The following is a 17,567-nucleotide window of genomic DNA, read 5'->3' as shown; positions in this document are numbered from 1 at the left end:
AGGGGGTAAAAATAGGTCAGTTAATACTTTCTAGCTTCGGGATCTTCACCCCTGCCGGGCTTCCGCTGTCGGGATTAGAACCATCATACTGATTCCGTAGAATTATCCTGGGTGGAATAGGTTACGCCTAAAAGAAATTACACAAAATGGATGGTTGCAGCCTCATAACGCTAGGAATAGGGTCCCACCATAATAGTCAGGACCATGTATTTTTTATGTATTTTTCATCCCATCCACAAGTGTACCAGGTGAGGCAGCCATGTTGGGTGCACTACAAAGGTTGCACCGTGGGAGATAAGCCATACAAGGACCCAAGGCACATATATACAGTCAGGTCCATAAATATTGGGACATTGACAGAATTTTCAGATTTTGGCCTTATTCACCACCACAATGGTTTTGAAATGAAACAAACAAGATGTGCTTTAACTGCAGACTTTCAGATTTAATTTGAGGGTAATTACATCCGAATCGGGTGAACGGTGTAGGAATTACAACAGTTTCAATATGTGCCTACCACTTTTTAAGGGGCCAAAAGTAATGGGACAAACTAAACAATCCTAAATCTAACTTTCACTTTTTAATACTTTGTTACAAATCCTTTGCAGGCAATTACAGCCTGAAGTCTGGAACGCATAAACATCACCAGATGCTGGGTTTCATCCCTGGTGATGCTCTGTCAGGCCTCTACTGCAAATGTCTTCAGTTCCTGCTTGTTCTTGGGGCATTTTTCCTTCAGTTTTGTCTTCATCAAGTGAAATGCATGCTCAATTGGATTCAGGTCAGGGGATTGACTTGGCCATTGCATAACATTCCACTTTTTAGCCTTAAAAAACTCTTTGGTTGCTTTTGCAGTATGCTTCGGGTCATTGTCCATCTGCACTGTGAAGCGCTGTCCAATGAGTTCTGAAGCATTTGACTGAATATGAGCATATAATATTGCCCGAAACACTTCAGAATTCATTCTGCTGCTTTTGTCAGCAGTCACATCATCAATAAATACAAGGGAACCAGTTCCATTGGCAGCCATACATGCCCACGCCATGACACTACTACCACCATGCTTCACTGATGAGGTGGTATGTTTTGGATCATGAGCAGTTCCTTTCCTTCTCTTCTCTTCCCATCACTCTGGTACAAGTTGATCTTTGTCTCATCTGTCAATAGGATGTTGTTCCAGAACTGTAATGGCTTTTTTAGATGTTGTTTGGCAAACTCTAATCTGGTCTTCCTGTTTTTGTGGCTCACCAATGGTTTGCATCTTGTGGTGAACCCTCTATATTCACTCTTGTGAAGTCTTCTCTTGATTGTTGACTTTGACACATATACATCTACCTCCTGGAGAGTGTTCTTGATTTGGCCAACTGTTGTGAAGGGGTTTTTCTTCACCAGGGAAATAATTATTTTGTCATCCACCACAGTTGTTTTCCGTGGTCTTCCGGGTCTTTTGGTGTTGCTGAGCTCTCCGGTGCGTTCTTTCTTTTTAAGAATGTTCCAAACAGTTGATTTGGCCACACCTAATGTTTTTGCTATCTCTCTGATGGGTTTGTTTTGATTTTTCAGCCTAATGATGGCTTGCTTCACTGATAGTGACAGCTCTTTGGATCTCATATTAAGAGTTGACAGCAACTGATTCCAAATGCAAATGTCCCACCTAGAATCAACTCCAGACCTTTTACCTGCTTAATTGATAATGAAATAACGAGGGAATAGCCCACACCTGTCCATGAAATAGCTTTTGAGTTGATAGTCCCATTACTTTTGGCCCCTTAAAAAGTAGTAGGCACATATAGAAACTGTTGTAATTCCTACACCGTTCACCCGATTTGGATGTAATTACCGTCAAATTAAATCTGAAAGTCTGCAGTTAAAGCACATCTTGTTTGTTTCATTTCAAAACCATTGTGGTGGTGAATAGAGGCCAAAATCTGAAAATTCTGTCAATGTCCCAATATTTATGGACCTGACTGTATATATATAGAGAGAGAGAGAGAGAGAGAGAGAGAGAGAGAGAGAGAAGATCCACTAATGATCTGGCACTCACAAATAATTTTAGGGTAGTGCTTGCTCCGGTCCCTTCCTTTACAGAACGGTGTCCCCACAACACATGTGGCGGCACTCAGAGTCCAGGTATGAAGTGAAAAAAAGTGCTGATTTATTCATTCATGCTTGAATTACATCAATGTAATTCAAGCATGATTGAATAAATCAGCACCTTTTTTCACCTCATACCTGGACCATACTTGGCTACCCTCCCGATTTGGTCGGGAGCCTCCCGAAAATCGGATACTGCTCCCGGGAAGACAGGCAAGTCTCGCGCAAGCTGCTGACACCCCCCTGTCCCAACCTGCGATGATGGAAAATCCCCAGGAAGCGGGGGGCCTGTGACGTGATTCATGCCGAATCGCGTCATTTTGGTCCCGCCCCCTGCTTCACAATGCCGGGATTATCGGCTTTGTGTAGCGGGGGCGGGGCCAAAATTACGTGAGCGCATGGCTGTGCCCCCGCTTCGCCCACAACACTCAGCCACGTGCCTCCCCCAACCCCGATTCCCCCCCCCCCGATTTTGCCGGAAGGGGCAGCCAGAATGTCGGCATGTCTGACCTGGACTCTTGAGTGCCGCCTCATGTGCATATATATATATTTGTGCTGAGAGGGGTTGCCTCTCACCTGAATTACCCACATTCTGCTGGGATCGGTTCCCTCCAAGGGAGATGAAAGCTAAGCCTGTGCAGTTTGCAGCATCAATGGAGATTTGGAACTTCAGGTTTTCAAGGTTGCACAAGCCCAGCTGCATGTCATTACTGAAGACAGCTAGAGTTTAAAACTTTAATTCACCCTGTACTCTGGGCACTGATGGCGAATAGCAGCCCGCGAGTAGGCCTGAGTATGATTAGTGCCAGGAACCAACTGAATAGCTGTACTGGGAAGAATGGCAGGAGGTGGCTGCATTCCATGGCAGCAGACTGAATTCAAGAGACTTTGGTGTTGGGTTATTTGAGTACACCTGTTTATTTAATTTCTAGGCCTGCTATTCCAGGCTACTATGTGTATTTGCTAAAGAACAGTATCTGCTTCTATTAAAAGACACTGCTAAACCAGGAACGTACCTATCGTGTGTTCTTATTTCTCCAACACTGTTACAATATATACATCTTTAAAAAGTGCATATAGCACGCTTGTTGTAGCTTACAACAATGGCTACCAGCTGTCTCACAAGATGCACTGCAAACTCCCATTTCCAAGCCTCATCCTGGTTCCCGGGTAACTACGCATATGCCGCTGGCCTTTAGACATGTCCCATCATTGGACTTCGTCATGAGGTGGTGCTATAGTCCATGCATACTAATTATCTACCCTATACCTATTTCTGATTGGTCAATTCATTACATTCATAAACAGACCTTTCTATACAACATTAATCCCTACAATTCATATCACTGTGATCATTTATCTTGCAGTAATTACATATTTCACAAATCTGATGTATATCCTGCTTATAAACCACACTTGCAGCCAAGGGTGCATCAACAAAGTATTGAGCAAAGGCTGTGAATACTTTAAACCTAGTAACGGCTGATGTTTTGCCCAGTGTATGTGATCATTAACCATAACATATAACACTTCAAACTTATCTAATAATAAAGATACGGAGACAGTAATGGATTTAAAAAACAGGTCAGCTATTTATTTAAGAAAGTTAATTTAATTATTTAAATACTTTAAATATTTTAAATATTGTATGGTGGCTGGAAGAACGGCACTTACACAGAGCAGCCCAACAATGCTAACTCAACAAAAACACAGCATTGCAGGCGTATATCCGCCCTATGGATGTCAAACCCTGCACTTGGGTAGTAATCATAGACCTTCTAACACACACAAAACCATCCTTAGATGGCTGTACTGCCCCCGTAGAGGTGGTACAGTACTTCTCAACTTAATAGAAGGTAAGCACACCCAATGCACACACACTACACCCGGGCTGATGATAAGCCGTACTTTTCGCCACACAGACTATAGCTAACAACAACCCTAGGGCAAGGGAGGGCGGGCAAATGAAACAGGAAAGAGGCCACAGGCTTGCAAGCCTGGCCTTATATAAGCTCTGTCCCACTCCACCCAATAATGATTTAATAGGCTGGAACCTAACCCCATGATCACTACCCCAGGCAAAAGCCCAGCCTCCTGGTTTAAGACACTCCTGTCTTATTCAAGCCCTCCGTTATTCTAAACCTAGTAACGGCTGATGTTTTGCCCAGTGTATGTGATCATTAACCATAACATATAACACTTCAAACTTATCTAATAATAAAGACACGGAGACAGTAATGGATTTAAAAAACAGGTCAGCTATTTATTTAAGAAAGTTAATTTAATTATTTAAATATTGTATGGTGGCTGGAAGAACGGCACTTACACAGAGCAGCCCAACAATGCTAACTCAACAAAAACACAGCATTGCAGGAGTATATCCGCCCTATGGATATCAAACCCTGCACTTGGGTATTAATCACAGACCTTCTAACACACACAAAACCATCCTTAGATGGCTGTACTGCCCCCGTAGAGGTGGTACAGTACTTCTCAACTTAATAGAAGGTAAGCACACCCAATGCACACACACTACACCCGGGCTGATGATGAGCTGTACTTCTCGCCAAAGCAAGGATCTACCTAAGAGAACCGCAGCCCGTCACCATACGCACTAGACCACCTGACTTATACCATCAAACAAACTCCCAACAAACAAAACTAAACCAGCCTCCGTTAGATGCACCCCATCAGGCCTATAGAGATGTTTATCACGAAACCTGATTAAAGGATGTTGGATCACAAAACCTCCCTGTGACAACAGAAACTTCCCTACAGCAGCATTGATTTTCTTACGAGCCTCGTCCAAAGCTTTTGGAGAACGAGCACCACGCCACTGTAGCCTAGGGATGATGCAGGACCAAATCACTTTACAGAAAGGCCAAGCACCCATAATGAGGAGGAGGTCGGACACTATGTCAAGCCTTAAATCAAGGGAAATCCTGGAACCAATGTCGTTCCCACCCAGATGTATAACCAGCACTTTGGGGACACCAAATTGCCGTACTGCGGCTATCAATCTTGTCTTAAGAGACCCCCAACGCAGACCCCTAAACCCTAACCAGCGAATCCTCGCGGACTCAGGCCGTAACAGCTGGATGCTGACATGAGAGGCCCTAGCGGCCCAAAACACAAATGAATGGCCCAAGATCCAAACATCCCTAACATCAAATATCGGACCTATAAGGGGCAGGAAAGGAATGTAAATAGAATTAGTAAATGAAAACAGAGTAACAGGAGAGAGACAGACAGGACGTAAAACAAATATTTTAGCAGCCGTAAGAAACCGACTATAACTAGATTGGGAACTTTTAAGGTTTAGTTTGAAGAGACTAATCAAAATAATAAACTTTACTTAAATTTACAGTAACTAATTTTATAACTATTTTAAATTTGGCTGCCTAATAACACATAGAACAAACAAGTTTAAGTTTAAGTTTAGAATCTAAATTAGCATTGGACAACAATAGAGAACGATAGGGGAAAACCAGGGAGGGAAGGGGAGGGGGGGGGGGGGGTTGGGTGGAAACAGGAAAAAACAAAGCAACTCGACGAGAGGTAAACCAAAAACCTGCTGAGGGACTGTATGTTTGGCCGAATTAGTCCGTCTAGCAAGGTAAAATAAAATCCCTCAAGTCCCCCACTTGTTTAAAGCAACAAGTGGCAAGTATTACCCGAGTAGGATGGACAGGGGAGACATAACAAGACAAACATAACAAACATGAAGAAAAGTCGAACGAAGACATGAGACATAGGCAGACATAACATCAACAGAAAACGCAACAGTAATTTAATCAGCGGCCACCGGCCTAACATAACGCTTATAGCAAGCCGATTTTCAACGCCCTAGAGCCATGATCTGCGGAACCGACAAGCCAGCCGCGGCGGCCGATGTAGCTGCGCCAATTCTAAAGGAATGGGTACCGAAATCTCCAGGGGAGAGGCCAATGTGAAGCAAACAGCGTCTAAAAATGAATTGAAACTGATACTTAGTAAGAGGCGAACCGTCAGCATGAAGCAACCATGCGCCGCCAACTACAGGCCGTAATGGCACGAAAAGCTTAGCCAAATGTACCAGGCAAACACGGTGATCCACGCAGGACTTAAGGGAGACCCAACGACCGCGACCCAGTTGATCAGTTTTAGATCGCCGTATTTTGCACAACAAAGCCCCCTCCCCAATACTGATATCGGAACGGGACATGGGCGAAAGCGCTATTCTAGAATGGGCAACTAGTTCCGAAATACGGAAGGCACCATGAAATGCCATTGAAAAAGCCAAATAAAAAAGATTAGCCTCGAAAGGAGAAATCACCACATGAGGAACCGCAGCTAGCAACTTAATCAAAAGGGGAATATCAATCGGTCTTCGCTTATCCACCGGCCGAGGCGAGGCGCGAGCCCAACCCTTAAGGGCCTTGATAACTGCAAAGCTCTTCGTAAGGTCTGTGCGCCCTTTCAGCCTGGAATAAAAGGAAATGCCAGCCAGCATGCGCGAAACTACCGCGCGGGACCGACCAGAGACATACATGCTCCAAACAAAAGAAAGCATGGAGCACTGCGCGCTCCCACCTTGGCTTCCGCGGTGACATAGGTAACTTTCCCATTCGGACCAAGCCTTCTGATAGGCCCGCAATGTAGTTGGGGCAAGGGATTGCTCCGCTAGACCCTCCATGCCGGCTCGATGACCTGCCAAACATATGGGGGGCAAGGCTCACCAACTAAACAAGTCTCCGGAGCAAGCGACCTAAACCGATCCCACTGAAAACGGGAGAGCGCGTCAGCAATGTTATTGTCCAAGCCTGAAATGTGATGTGCCTTAAACAAAATGTTAAATTGCAAACAACGCAGCACTAGCTGCGAAAGCAAGCGCAAAGCAGGCAAGGAAGAAGTGCGCTGTCCATTAACAGCGTGAACAACGCCTAGGTTGTCGCATCTAAAAACAATGTTCCTATCGCGCAACTCAGGAGCCCACAGTTCCAGCGCCACCATAATGGGAAACAATTCCAGAAGGATTAGATCTTTAGTTAAACCCCTGGAAAACCACTCCGCAGGCCATGGGGCAGCGCACCATGACCCACGGAGGTAACACCCAAAACCCGACGAGCCGGCCGCGTCCGTGAACAACTGCAACTGACCGCTGGGAACAGGAGGAGGCAGCCACAGGAGAACACCATTAAAGTCGGCTAAAAACGAGAGCCAAATAGCTAGATCCCTTTTTATTTCGGCTGAGAGCCGAATAAAATGGTGCGCTCGGCGGACGCCTGCAGTGGCTCGCTGTAGTTTCCTAGAAAATACCCTACCCATGGGGATCACCCGGCAAGAGAAATTGAGCAAACCCAGGAGAGACTGAGCTTGCCGCAATGTCTCCTTACCCGCAGCCAGGCAACCCTGAATGGCATGTTTCAATTTGAGAAGTTTCTCAGCTGGAAGCCTGCAGCAGCCATCCAAGGTATCAATTTCAATGCCCAGATAGGATAGCCGGGAGACCGGGTCCAATGTTTTATCGCTGGCAATAGGAACCCCAAAAAAGGAAAAAAGTGCCTGAATGGACTCTAACAAAAAACGGCAACGGGGGAAATCAGCAGGGCCGACACACAGGAAGTCATCCAGGTAATGGGCCACACCCTGGCCGCCGGTACCAGCCTCGACGCACCAATGCAGAAAGGTACTAAACCTTTCGAAATAGGCACAGGACACGGAACACCCCATAGGCAAGCACTTGTCTATGTAGTATCCGTCGTCCAAATGAAAACCCATGTACCTGAACGAGTCCGGGTGCAAGGGCAACAAGCGAAAAGCCGATTCCACATCCACCTTTCCCATCAAAGTGCCGGGTCCGTGAGCCCTGACTAGCTCTAGCGCCTCATCAAAAGACTGATAAAAGACCGAGCACAGCTCCTGCGGAATGGCGTCATTAACTGATCGGCCAGATGGGAAAGATAGATGCTGAATGAGCCTAAAAGCACCGGGCGTCTTCTTAGGTACTACCCCAACAGGGGACAGCACCAAGTCAGCTAAAGGGGGCACAAGAAAAGGACCAATGATGCGACCAAGCCGCACCTCCTCAAGGACTTTTTCCCTAACGATGTGCGGCAGCTCTATAGCAGATCGAAGGTTCCTTGGAGAACCCGCAGGCACCACTGAAGCTACCGGCAAACGAAAACCAAACTGAAAGCCTTCACTTAAAAACTGCGCCGCAACTGTGTCAGGGTATCAAGCGAGCCATTTTGCCATGGCGTCAAGGTTAACAGGGGAGAAAGCTTTAACTAGCAGGCCCGGGGCCGGCAGGCTTTCTGGGAGCTGGGGAAGCGATAGATTTCGAGCAGCCAGAAGCTGGGTGGGCATCGCCGCATTTGCTACAGAGGTGGCGAAAACGACACCGCTGACCAAATGAACACTGTGTCGAGTTAAATGCGAAGCACTTACCCTTACTATGGTTGGATGGGCCCGACCGGCTAGCGACGAACTTTCTCCATTGGCCAGCTGCAGCCGGAGAAGATTTGGCACCCTGAGTGACATCGAGCCAGACCTCGACATCCTTGCAGCCAAAATCAATAATGTGCAGCCGGTCCTGCTTACGACGAAATTCTTCGTCGTAAACGCGCCAAGCAGTCCCTCGGCCTGATCTCTGCATATTATGAATTAGATGAAAGTACCTAATGATATTGGGGTGTTCTGCAGGGCGGGTTTCCAAATAGCATGCCGAGAAGACGAATATCCCAGCCTGCCAATTAGAATACGTCTGGAAGGCGTCCAAACCAATACCGCCTTTACGCTTGGCGGCTCGCAACTCCTTGCGCATGGTATCTGTAAGGGAGAATACGTCCACATAACGACCCTTCCTTATTCTGTCTTTAACGCATGGACGGAGACCCCGCAGAACCACGGTGTTTGCGCAATGCCTCACCCCAGCGTCAGCACTATCCGCGGGCGCCTTGTCATCACGCGGGGCGTGGCGCTTATGGCGAGTCTTATGCAAGCGCCTGTCAGCCTCAATCCTAGCGAACTTAGCCGCACGTTTACGCGCCTTGCAAGCTTTCTGGGAGGGGCTATTATCACTGGAGTCGTCAGAGGTAGAATAACTTACGTCGCTAAATGTAGTATAGGAACTGGCCGAACACTCACCAACCGTCCCTGCTATAGGATCAGCACGGCTACCGGATTGATGCGAACCAGAAGCCGCCTCGTCACCAGCTTCCCAGGAGGGGTCCATGGAACCTGTAATAGATGTTGAAAGCCCGTCCAGAGCCAGGGAAGGCTGTGGGACCCCAACTGACGGAAGACCACCATTAGGACCCGCACCTGAAGCGCTGTCAGGCATACGTACGTCTGAAACGTAATTTATCTGCGACACGGCTGGAGCAACAGGGGGCGCAACAGGGGTGCTTGGCCCTGCTTGCGCAGTAGCAGGCATCAAGGCCGCAAACGTTGGCGCCAAGGTGGTGGCCATATTAACAAAAAGCCCCATAATAGCAGTGGGATCAAATGCCTGCTGGCCAGCTGATAGCAGAGGGGAGGGAGCAACAGGCAGAGGGCCAGGCAAAGAGGGCATAGCAGCAGCCCCAGGCAGTACCAGTGGGGCTGCAACATTAACGGACCTAAGCCCCGTCCCCTGCCGAGTCCCAAGATGGCGGCCGCTTACAGCGGAGGCAGCGTCATCCGCGCCACCTCCGCTAGCAGCCTGGGACCGTCCGGCAGCACGGGGGGAGGGTGTACGCGAGGAGGCACAGCTCCCACTCGCAGAACGCCGGGTGCGGCGCCGGCTAACGCCAGCACTGCGGGCGCGGCAGAGTGAGCCCCGCGACGCCTGCCGTCCAGCGAGAGCATATGAAGGGCTCACAAGAGCGGAGGGGGCCAGGTCATCAGCCGCTGGAGCAGGAGAGAAGCGGGCAGGAGGGTGAGTAGAGCGGCCATGGCGGTCCATGGAGCAGCTGGCCCAGCACATGTGACACGGGGAAGCTGCACAGGGTAGCAGGCTCAGCCTCAGGGACACAGGGAGAGAAGAGCAGGTAGAGGAGCTATAGGAAGAGAGGGACAGAGACAGCACAAAGGGAAACAGGGATTAAAGACTAAGATAAAGTGGAAAAAGAAAAGTATAGAAAAAGAAAAGTCTGTTTGTGCACACTGTACCTGACCCAAATGAAACAGAAAAGAGGCCACAGGCTTGCAAGCCTGGCCTTATATAAGCTCTGTCCCACTCCGCCCAATAATGATTTAATAGGCTGGAACCTAACTCCATGATCACTACCCCAGGCAAAAGCCCAGCCTCCTGGTTTAAGACACTCCTGTCTTATTCAAGCCCTCCGTTATTCATCTACATCTAATTTCTTCTTTTTTTTCTTTATATTAAATTTGCAAAAATCTCAAAAAAAACTTTTTACACGTTGGAAATACGGAGTGTTGTGTGTAGAATTTTGAGGACGAAAATGAATTTATCCCATGTTGGAATAAGGCTGTAACATAACAAAATGTGGGAAAAGTGAAGAGCTGTGAATACTTTCCGGATGCACTATATATGTGTATATACTGTGTGTGTGTGTATATATATATATATATATATATATATATATAAAGTCAATCCATAGCCCGCACTCATCATAAACTTCATGTTCAATTGTTGGGGTGCAGTCCTCAAACCAAAAAATGGTCAACTATACATCCAATTGTATTCCCCAAATATGGAAAATAACAGAGGGCACTCACCAGAGGTAAAAGTTCAGCTATTTTAATCAACACTGCCAAGTATTTTATTGACGTTTCAGTCCCGAAAGACTTTCCTCAAGACTCCAAGGGGGCAGGGTGTTTAAGGGGCTACACCTCAAAAGCTATAGGAGGTACGGAGTTGAAATTTGGTAGAGACGGGTAGAACTGTCACACAGTGCTGCATGTCAAATTCCAGGGCAAAAACATAAAAAATTAGGACATGGGAGTAATCTAAAGCTCCAACTGTCACTTTTTTCTGACATTCTCAATTAGGAACCCTTTTCTGCTATAGTCTATGGGGGATTTTTGGGAAAGCATAACTCAGGGTAGGGGTGGAATTTAGACTTGGGGTTTGTTTTATTAGGTAGCTATTGTGTAAGGGTACGTGCTTTTGTGGTTCAGGTAAAATTAAAAGTTACAGTTTTTAAACTATTACCTCAAGAATGCGCCATTGTAGAGATAGGACTTTTCAACTTGTTGCGCAGCCACAGTAGGGGCCTCCAGCAGGTATAATAACTGTGGCTTCACTTGGGTGCGCCAACATGGCCGTCGTTTGTGAGCTTTAGCGGTGGTGGGCTTGGAGGAAAGAAGTTGGCGTTAGCTGCAGCGGGAGCCGGCGGAAAGGTGCAGGGAGGGTAGCGGGCGTCAGCTGCGGCCAGAACCCGGGGACAATAGCGGGCTGTGGCGGTGCGGCGGCAGTGCGGGCGGTGGCACCGCAGGTGTTAGGACCCGGGGGAGGTAGCAGCACACTGAATGCAGGCTCAGATCTGGTAGATCCATGATACCTGCTTTTGTGTTTAATTAAAAAAAAATTACGTGTCCCCGCCCCCGAGAAAACAACCAGCATTGGGCTTTGGAGCCCCAGTACTGGTTGTGCTAAATACAGGGGACAACGATGTAGGGGTCCCCCGTATTAAGCACAACCAGCACAGGGCTCTGAGCCGGTCCTGGTTCTGGAAATACAGGCGGAAAAAATGTGTTTGGTCCCCCTGTATTTACCAGAACCAGCACCAGACTCCTTCTAGTGGGGGGGTGATGCCACAGCCAGGGTAGCCCTTTCACCGGGCCCCCCAGCCGCAGCATCACCCCTGAATGCTAGTCAGCCCAGGCCGAGGATCCCTGGGGAGTTGGGCCCCCCCAATAAAGGGGTTCCCCTCCTCAGGGCACCCCAGGCCCAGGCTGATAGCCCGGGGCTATCCCCAACATCCCTGTGGCATCACCCCCCTGCTAGAAGGAGTCTGGTGCTAGTTCTGGTAAATACAGGGGGACCCTACGCATTTTCCCCCCTGGATTTCCAAAACCAGGACTGGCTCAGAGTCCTGTGCTGGTTGCACTAAATACGGGGGACCCCTACGTCATTTGTCCCACACGCTGCTGTGTCTCCTCCCCCCATCCACACCACTTTTATTCCATATGCACAGCTCTATTTTCTGCTTTGACCTCAGTTGCATAGACTGCATGTGTGTATTCCAATGAGCACACAGTTCTGTGAATTAGCAGCTCCACCATTTTGTGAGTGACAGCAATCTCATTCTGTGAGAGTGCTGAATCTGCAGTTAACCACAGGGTGTGATGGCATACTATATCTGTATTGCACAAGGAACACGTCCATTAAGGCGTCAGCCTTAATGATCGTAATTTCATTGCTTTTTGAAGTATGAGTGGCAGAAAATCAATAGGTTTTGTGAAATTTCAGATCATGTCTAAGCAGCCTTAATGGGACATGTGAAACCGTAAGGTTTTTTTTTTTGTCTATGGAATATATATATATATTTGAGTAGGTTTTCAATTTTTTTACAATCCTGTAACATTTAATTTTAATAAATACTAAGGCTTTTAAAAATGTTAACAATATATACTTTGTAATATTTACAAGTAAACTTTATGGTCTCACAAGTGCACCCCACTTAACACTCTTGTTGTTCTTCCTTCTTTGCATCTTTATATACGTACAGTATATTTTTTGTTTTGTTTCCTACTTTATAAAGAGATTTTTATTGACACAGCATGATAAAGAAGAGCTGCAGTACAATCAGCCCAGGCTAGTGGGCAATCCTCTCTGGATCCATGAGTGGCGAGACGGAGGGAGAACGGGTACTAATTACCTGGTCTGCCACTGCCCCCCCCCCCCCCCACCTTAGCTGTCAACAGCTCCTCTCCCCAGCCCAGCACACGTGGCTGTGTGCTTGGCTGCAGTGGGGCTAGGGAGGCTGCTACCTTCTCCTCTGCAGGGTGGGGGGAGCGATCACACTGATCATGTCCCCCTCCATGGATTTGAGCCAGGCTTAGAGACTCACAGAGACTTTTTTTTATCTAAGGGGGGGAGTGGCTACATCCATCTTAATGTTTTATGTTTGTACTCTCCCAACACTGTAGAGTCCTTGTATCTCTTTAGGCTACAGGTCAGGGCTGGCAACAATAATCTTGGGGCGCATTACACCCAAAGCTCTGCCACCCCCATCAAACCCTTTGCACTTTGCCAGCAGTATGAGTTTTCACCGTCTAAGTCACTGGATAATACATTCTTCTATTTTGAGAGCAAAAATAGCAGTTAGAACTCACCTCAAATTTGCAACTTATTACTACCTTTTATTCATATTTTTATGAATTTGTAATACTTCTAGAAATGCCTATGGTGTTTACTTCTATGGTGTTTTATGGTGTTACTTCTGAATATTTTATCATCTTTCCAAATATATTTATTAGGTGTTGATCAGTGTAAAGGAAATATGTGGGCTATTTATTTAGTAATTTGTTTTTCTCTTTATTAGCATTCGATCAATGTAGTGTTTTCAAACCAAAATACAACAGACTTGGAATGAGAGCACAAAGTATGCAAAATCTTCACAAGTTATCCATATATCCCAAAAGAGATGATTCATATAAAATGGATTATTTTAAAGAAACAGGTAAAATCAACCCAGCCAGTAATGAGAAGAGAATAGACTTAAATGCAATTTCCAAGCTTTCTACATTGGAGCCATCAGAAGTCATAATGAAACTCGTTGCCCCAAGAAGTGGTCTGAAGGAATTCCTTAAGAAAATTGTAGTAGATTTTGATGTGGTAGAAGGTTTCCTTAAAATCTTAATTACAGCTATTGGATGCACATCCAGTCGTCAGAGTCTGACCTATCTTCTAAGTCAAGTCCAATACTCCTTCTTCTTAAATCAAGTTCTCCCTTTTCACATTTTAGACTATTCAAAAGCTGTAACACAAGAATACAAAAACCTATCATTTTTTGACCATACCATTATTTTAATCACTGAACTGGCAAGTATATTTCCCTCCAGTTCCTTCATGGAAGTAAAAATAATTTATACCCTTCTTGAAAACACCTTTAATGAACTAGAAATGAGTGAGAAAATTGTACCTGCAGAAGTGAAAAAAAAACTGATGGAGCTCCAAAACCTTCTCCAACACTTACAAGAAAAAAAAAAGGAAGGCACTTTGAGATCAGATAATTATATCTACATCGTAGGAAACAAGGAGAATATGGAAGAGGACTTTAGAAGCCTATCAATTTATCCAACACATGAAGACATTTATTTGTCTGAAAATCCTTCAATGCGTCCAAATAATATCAATGGATCTTATGCTGATGTGAAATCTTACCTAGACATTCATTTCCGTCTACTGCGAGAAGATTTTATTCGTCCTCTTAGAGATGGAATTTCTCAACTTGTGACACTCAAAAATAAGGATCTCAGTAAAGCAACATTTGATGATATCAGAATCTATTTCAATACACATATCCTATTTCCAGTATGCACCAATGCTGGAATAGTCTACCAGGTCAAGTTTCAAACAGAAAACTTAAAACATGTTTGCTGGGAAAACTCACGGCGTCTGCTTTATGGATCCTTTGTCTGTTTTTCCAAAGACAACTTCAAGAATATGCTGTTTGCCACTGTGGCAGACAGAAGTGTTTCTGATCTCCAGAAAGGAGTTATCACCTTGATGTTTACTGAAGAAAGTCGACAGGAGCTGGCACAGTATACACTACCTGTAACATTTCTGATGGTTGAAGCCACAACATATTTTGAAGCATTTCGTCATGTTTTGGAAGGGTTGAAAGAAATGGTGGAAAGTGAAATACCTCTCCAAAACTACATTGTTCATTGTAACACAGCCATGTCCCCACCTTTGTATCTCTTACAAAATCGAGAGGGTTACACCTTGAAAAAACTGGTCAGAACTGGAAGCTCTATTGAAGACCAATTATGTAATATAGAACACTCTGACAAAATGTTTCAAAGGAGGAAATTTGATGTGCTTGATTTCAGTAGTTGGCCAACTGAAGAGGAACTTCAACTTGATGGATCCCAATTCAGAGCTTTACAACTTGCTCTAACAAGTGAACTTTCTATTATACAAGGTCCCCCAGGCACAGGTAAAAATATCATAGTTTATATATTCTTATTAATGCATATCCATATAAATCATATTCATTATCTATTTTACTTGCTTTTAAATAAACTGTACTGTTTATCACTTTTATATAGGCATCTTAAATAGAATACCTATTTTTTCTCTCAGCCTTTATACTCCCTCAATTAAACGCAAAACCAGAATTACAAATTACATATTACAGCCTCATGTAAAAGTGCACAGAGAAAGGGGAATGGGGATCATACAGATTACCAGAGTACATAGGGAGCAAGGCAGCTACGCCCCAAAATGTTACCAAATCCCCATACACTTGTGCAAGTGCCTGAAAAATCTCATGTTGACATAGTTATGGCAACATGAGGAAAGAGAAAGTATAACTGCAAAAACCTTACACACACTAAGGAGGGAAAACACTAGCCTAGCATTTCAGACCAATACATAAATAAGTGAAAGTCTTCGCTTGTAGTTATGCAACAGATTTTTTTCCTACACACAGCATATTAAGCCTGTTGGTAATCTCTCAAGGATCAATTTTCCAACAGGTAAACATGGTTTTTCTTTAGTCTACACAAATCTAGACTTTCTCAGGGACATCTGTAACCCTTGGGCCACAGATTCTATTGATTTAATCTGTTTTCAAACAAAAACAAACCTTTACTGGCTGTACACACTGTATTTTACTTTCCATCAGGTTTGTATTTTGGAATTGTTTTGTTGCAGAAGAAAAGGGTCATAGGGGAGCATATTTTGACATGAAATCTATACCGTCTCAGGGGAGGTGGAGATCAGTATCATGCCAATCATTTTCACCAAGTGATTTCATCCAACCAGGTGCAAATATTGCATAATCTGTAGAGATAGGCACATAAAAAGTTTAAATTAAAGATGTGGTGCAAATTTCCTCTTTCTACTTCAGGGTCCATAAGGGGTCCACAGTGTTGACCTTGGGCTATAGCTGGATCTGGATCCACGGGCACCACGTAGTAAAAGCTTTTGCTGCTCCCAGGATGCACTGGGTCCATCCTCCTCTATACCCTGCCTCCGAGCCACAGGCACCTCAGTTTTTAGTTGGTGCCCGGCTGGAGTCGGGTCACCCTTAGCGCAGGGGGGCTGCTTAGCAGCCCCTAAGCTTATTTTTAGAGTTTTTTAATTTTGTTTTTTTAATTTTTGACTCTTCAGTGGCAGCATCAGACTGTCGATTAGACGTCCAAGCTGCCGATCCTACACCCCGCTGGCGCCGCAACGCCAGTACAGATCTGGGGATCACGGCGGGACCCCAGAATCTGTACTAGCCGGGCCTTGGGGACTCCCACAACTGCGCCAGGGATAAGGTAATATGCAGGTCACTGGTTGCGGTGACCAACGTGTATATGCAGACGCATGCCTCCGGTCTCTGGGGACAGACCAGAGGAACTAGCGGTGGTGGCGGGCTCCCCCTCTCCGGAGGAATACCACGCGGGACCACTAGACCACCAGGGAATAATGCCGGCAGCGGGAGCCAGCGTCTCTGGGGTTAATTGCTAGCCAGCGGAGGCAGCCTTCCCTATCTAGCGGCTCCTCCCCCTCAGCTCGGGTCTGTCGATGCTGAGCTGCATTCCTCCTGCGGCCACTCCTCCTCTGAGGTCTCCGACGGCCATCTTCCCTGACAGCATCACAGATCTCCCAGGCAGCGCGTGGACCGGTCCTCCTGTGTTCCTCTCCCCTGCTAAAGGACAGCGTACACAGCACTATAGCCCTCCCAGACACTGAATCTGGGCGGTTACTTGTAGTGACAAGGTACAGTGAGTATTAACTTTCTGCATTGTACGTGACTTTTGCTAGTGCTGACTGTCTGTGCTTTATTTCTACTTACTGTCAGTCTATACCTATCCCTTTCCTTCTCCTACGGCCCTGCAGGTGTGTGGGTGAAAGGCTTTTCTCGGACCTCACTTATATAAATTCACGTATTTGTGAGGTTGGTCACATACAGTTGTGTGCTACATGGTGCCATATCTGTGGGCTTGTGTGCTGCATACTTGTGGGTGCGCAGGAGTCAAATACTGAACTTCCCTATTGTGTTATGTATATATTTGTATAACATATATATGGTGTCATGTCTAATGAGGAAGTTGAGCACTCCGTGGCTCCTACGTTGTTCTCCTGCAGACGCTGCGTCGCAGGAGTAGATAAGGAGGATTTATCACAGAATGGGCTGTGTGTGCGGTGCCAGCAGTTACCTGGTCCCTCTAACCCCCCAATTTTCGCAGGACCCTCCTTGGGTGGTGTTTTCTCAGGTGCTGGTTTCCATTGCTGACCATTTGGCTGTCCCGACTGCTCTCCCCAATAGGCGGTTGCCCCAATCAGCCATTCCCCATTCCCCGGGTATACCGCATTTATT

General features: G+C 46.0%; 1 protein-coding gene across 1 annotated transcript in view; it reads left to right on the top strand.

Moving 5' to 3' along the window:
- Positions 1-17,567, top strand: part of LOC148519656 (NFX1-type zinc finger-containing protein 1-like) — a 371,972-nt gene that overhangs the window by 108,041 nt on the left and 246,364 nt on the right. The window contains exon 13 of the mRNA XM_088476329.1: positions 13,572-15,191. Coding sequence (XP_088332455.1) covers positions 13,572-15,191 — 1,620 coding nt within the window. The remainder of the gene's footprint in view (positions 1-13,571; positions 15,192-17,567) is intronic.

This window comes from Taudactylus pleione, unplaced genomic scaffold, assembly GCF_031769625.1.
Source record: "Taudactylus pleione unplaced genomic scaffold, aTauple2 ptg000186l, whole genome shotgun sequence".
Classification (NCBI taxonomy): Eukaryota; Metazoa; Chordata; class Amphibia; order Anura; family Myobatrachidae; genus Taudactylus; species Taudactylus pleione.
The sequence above is the reverse complement of the archived record's forward strand: the minus strand, read 5'-3'. Positions and strand labels throughout refer to the sequence as shown.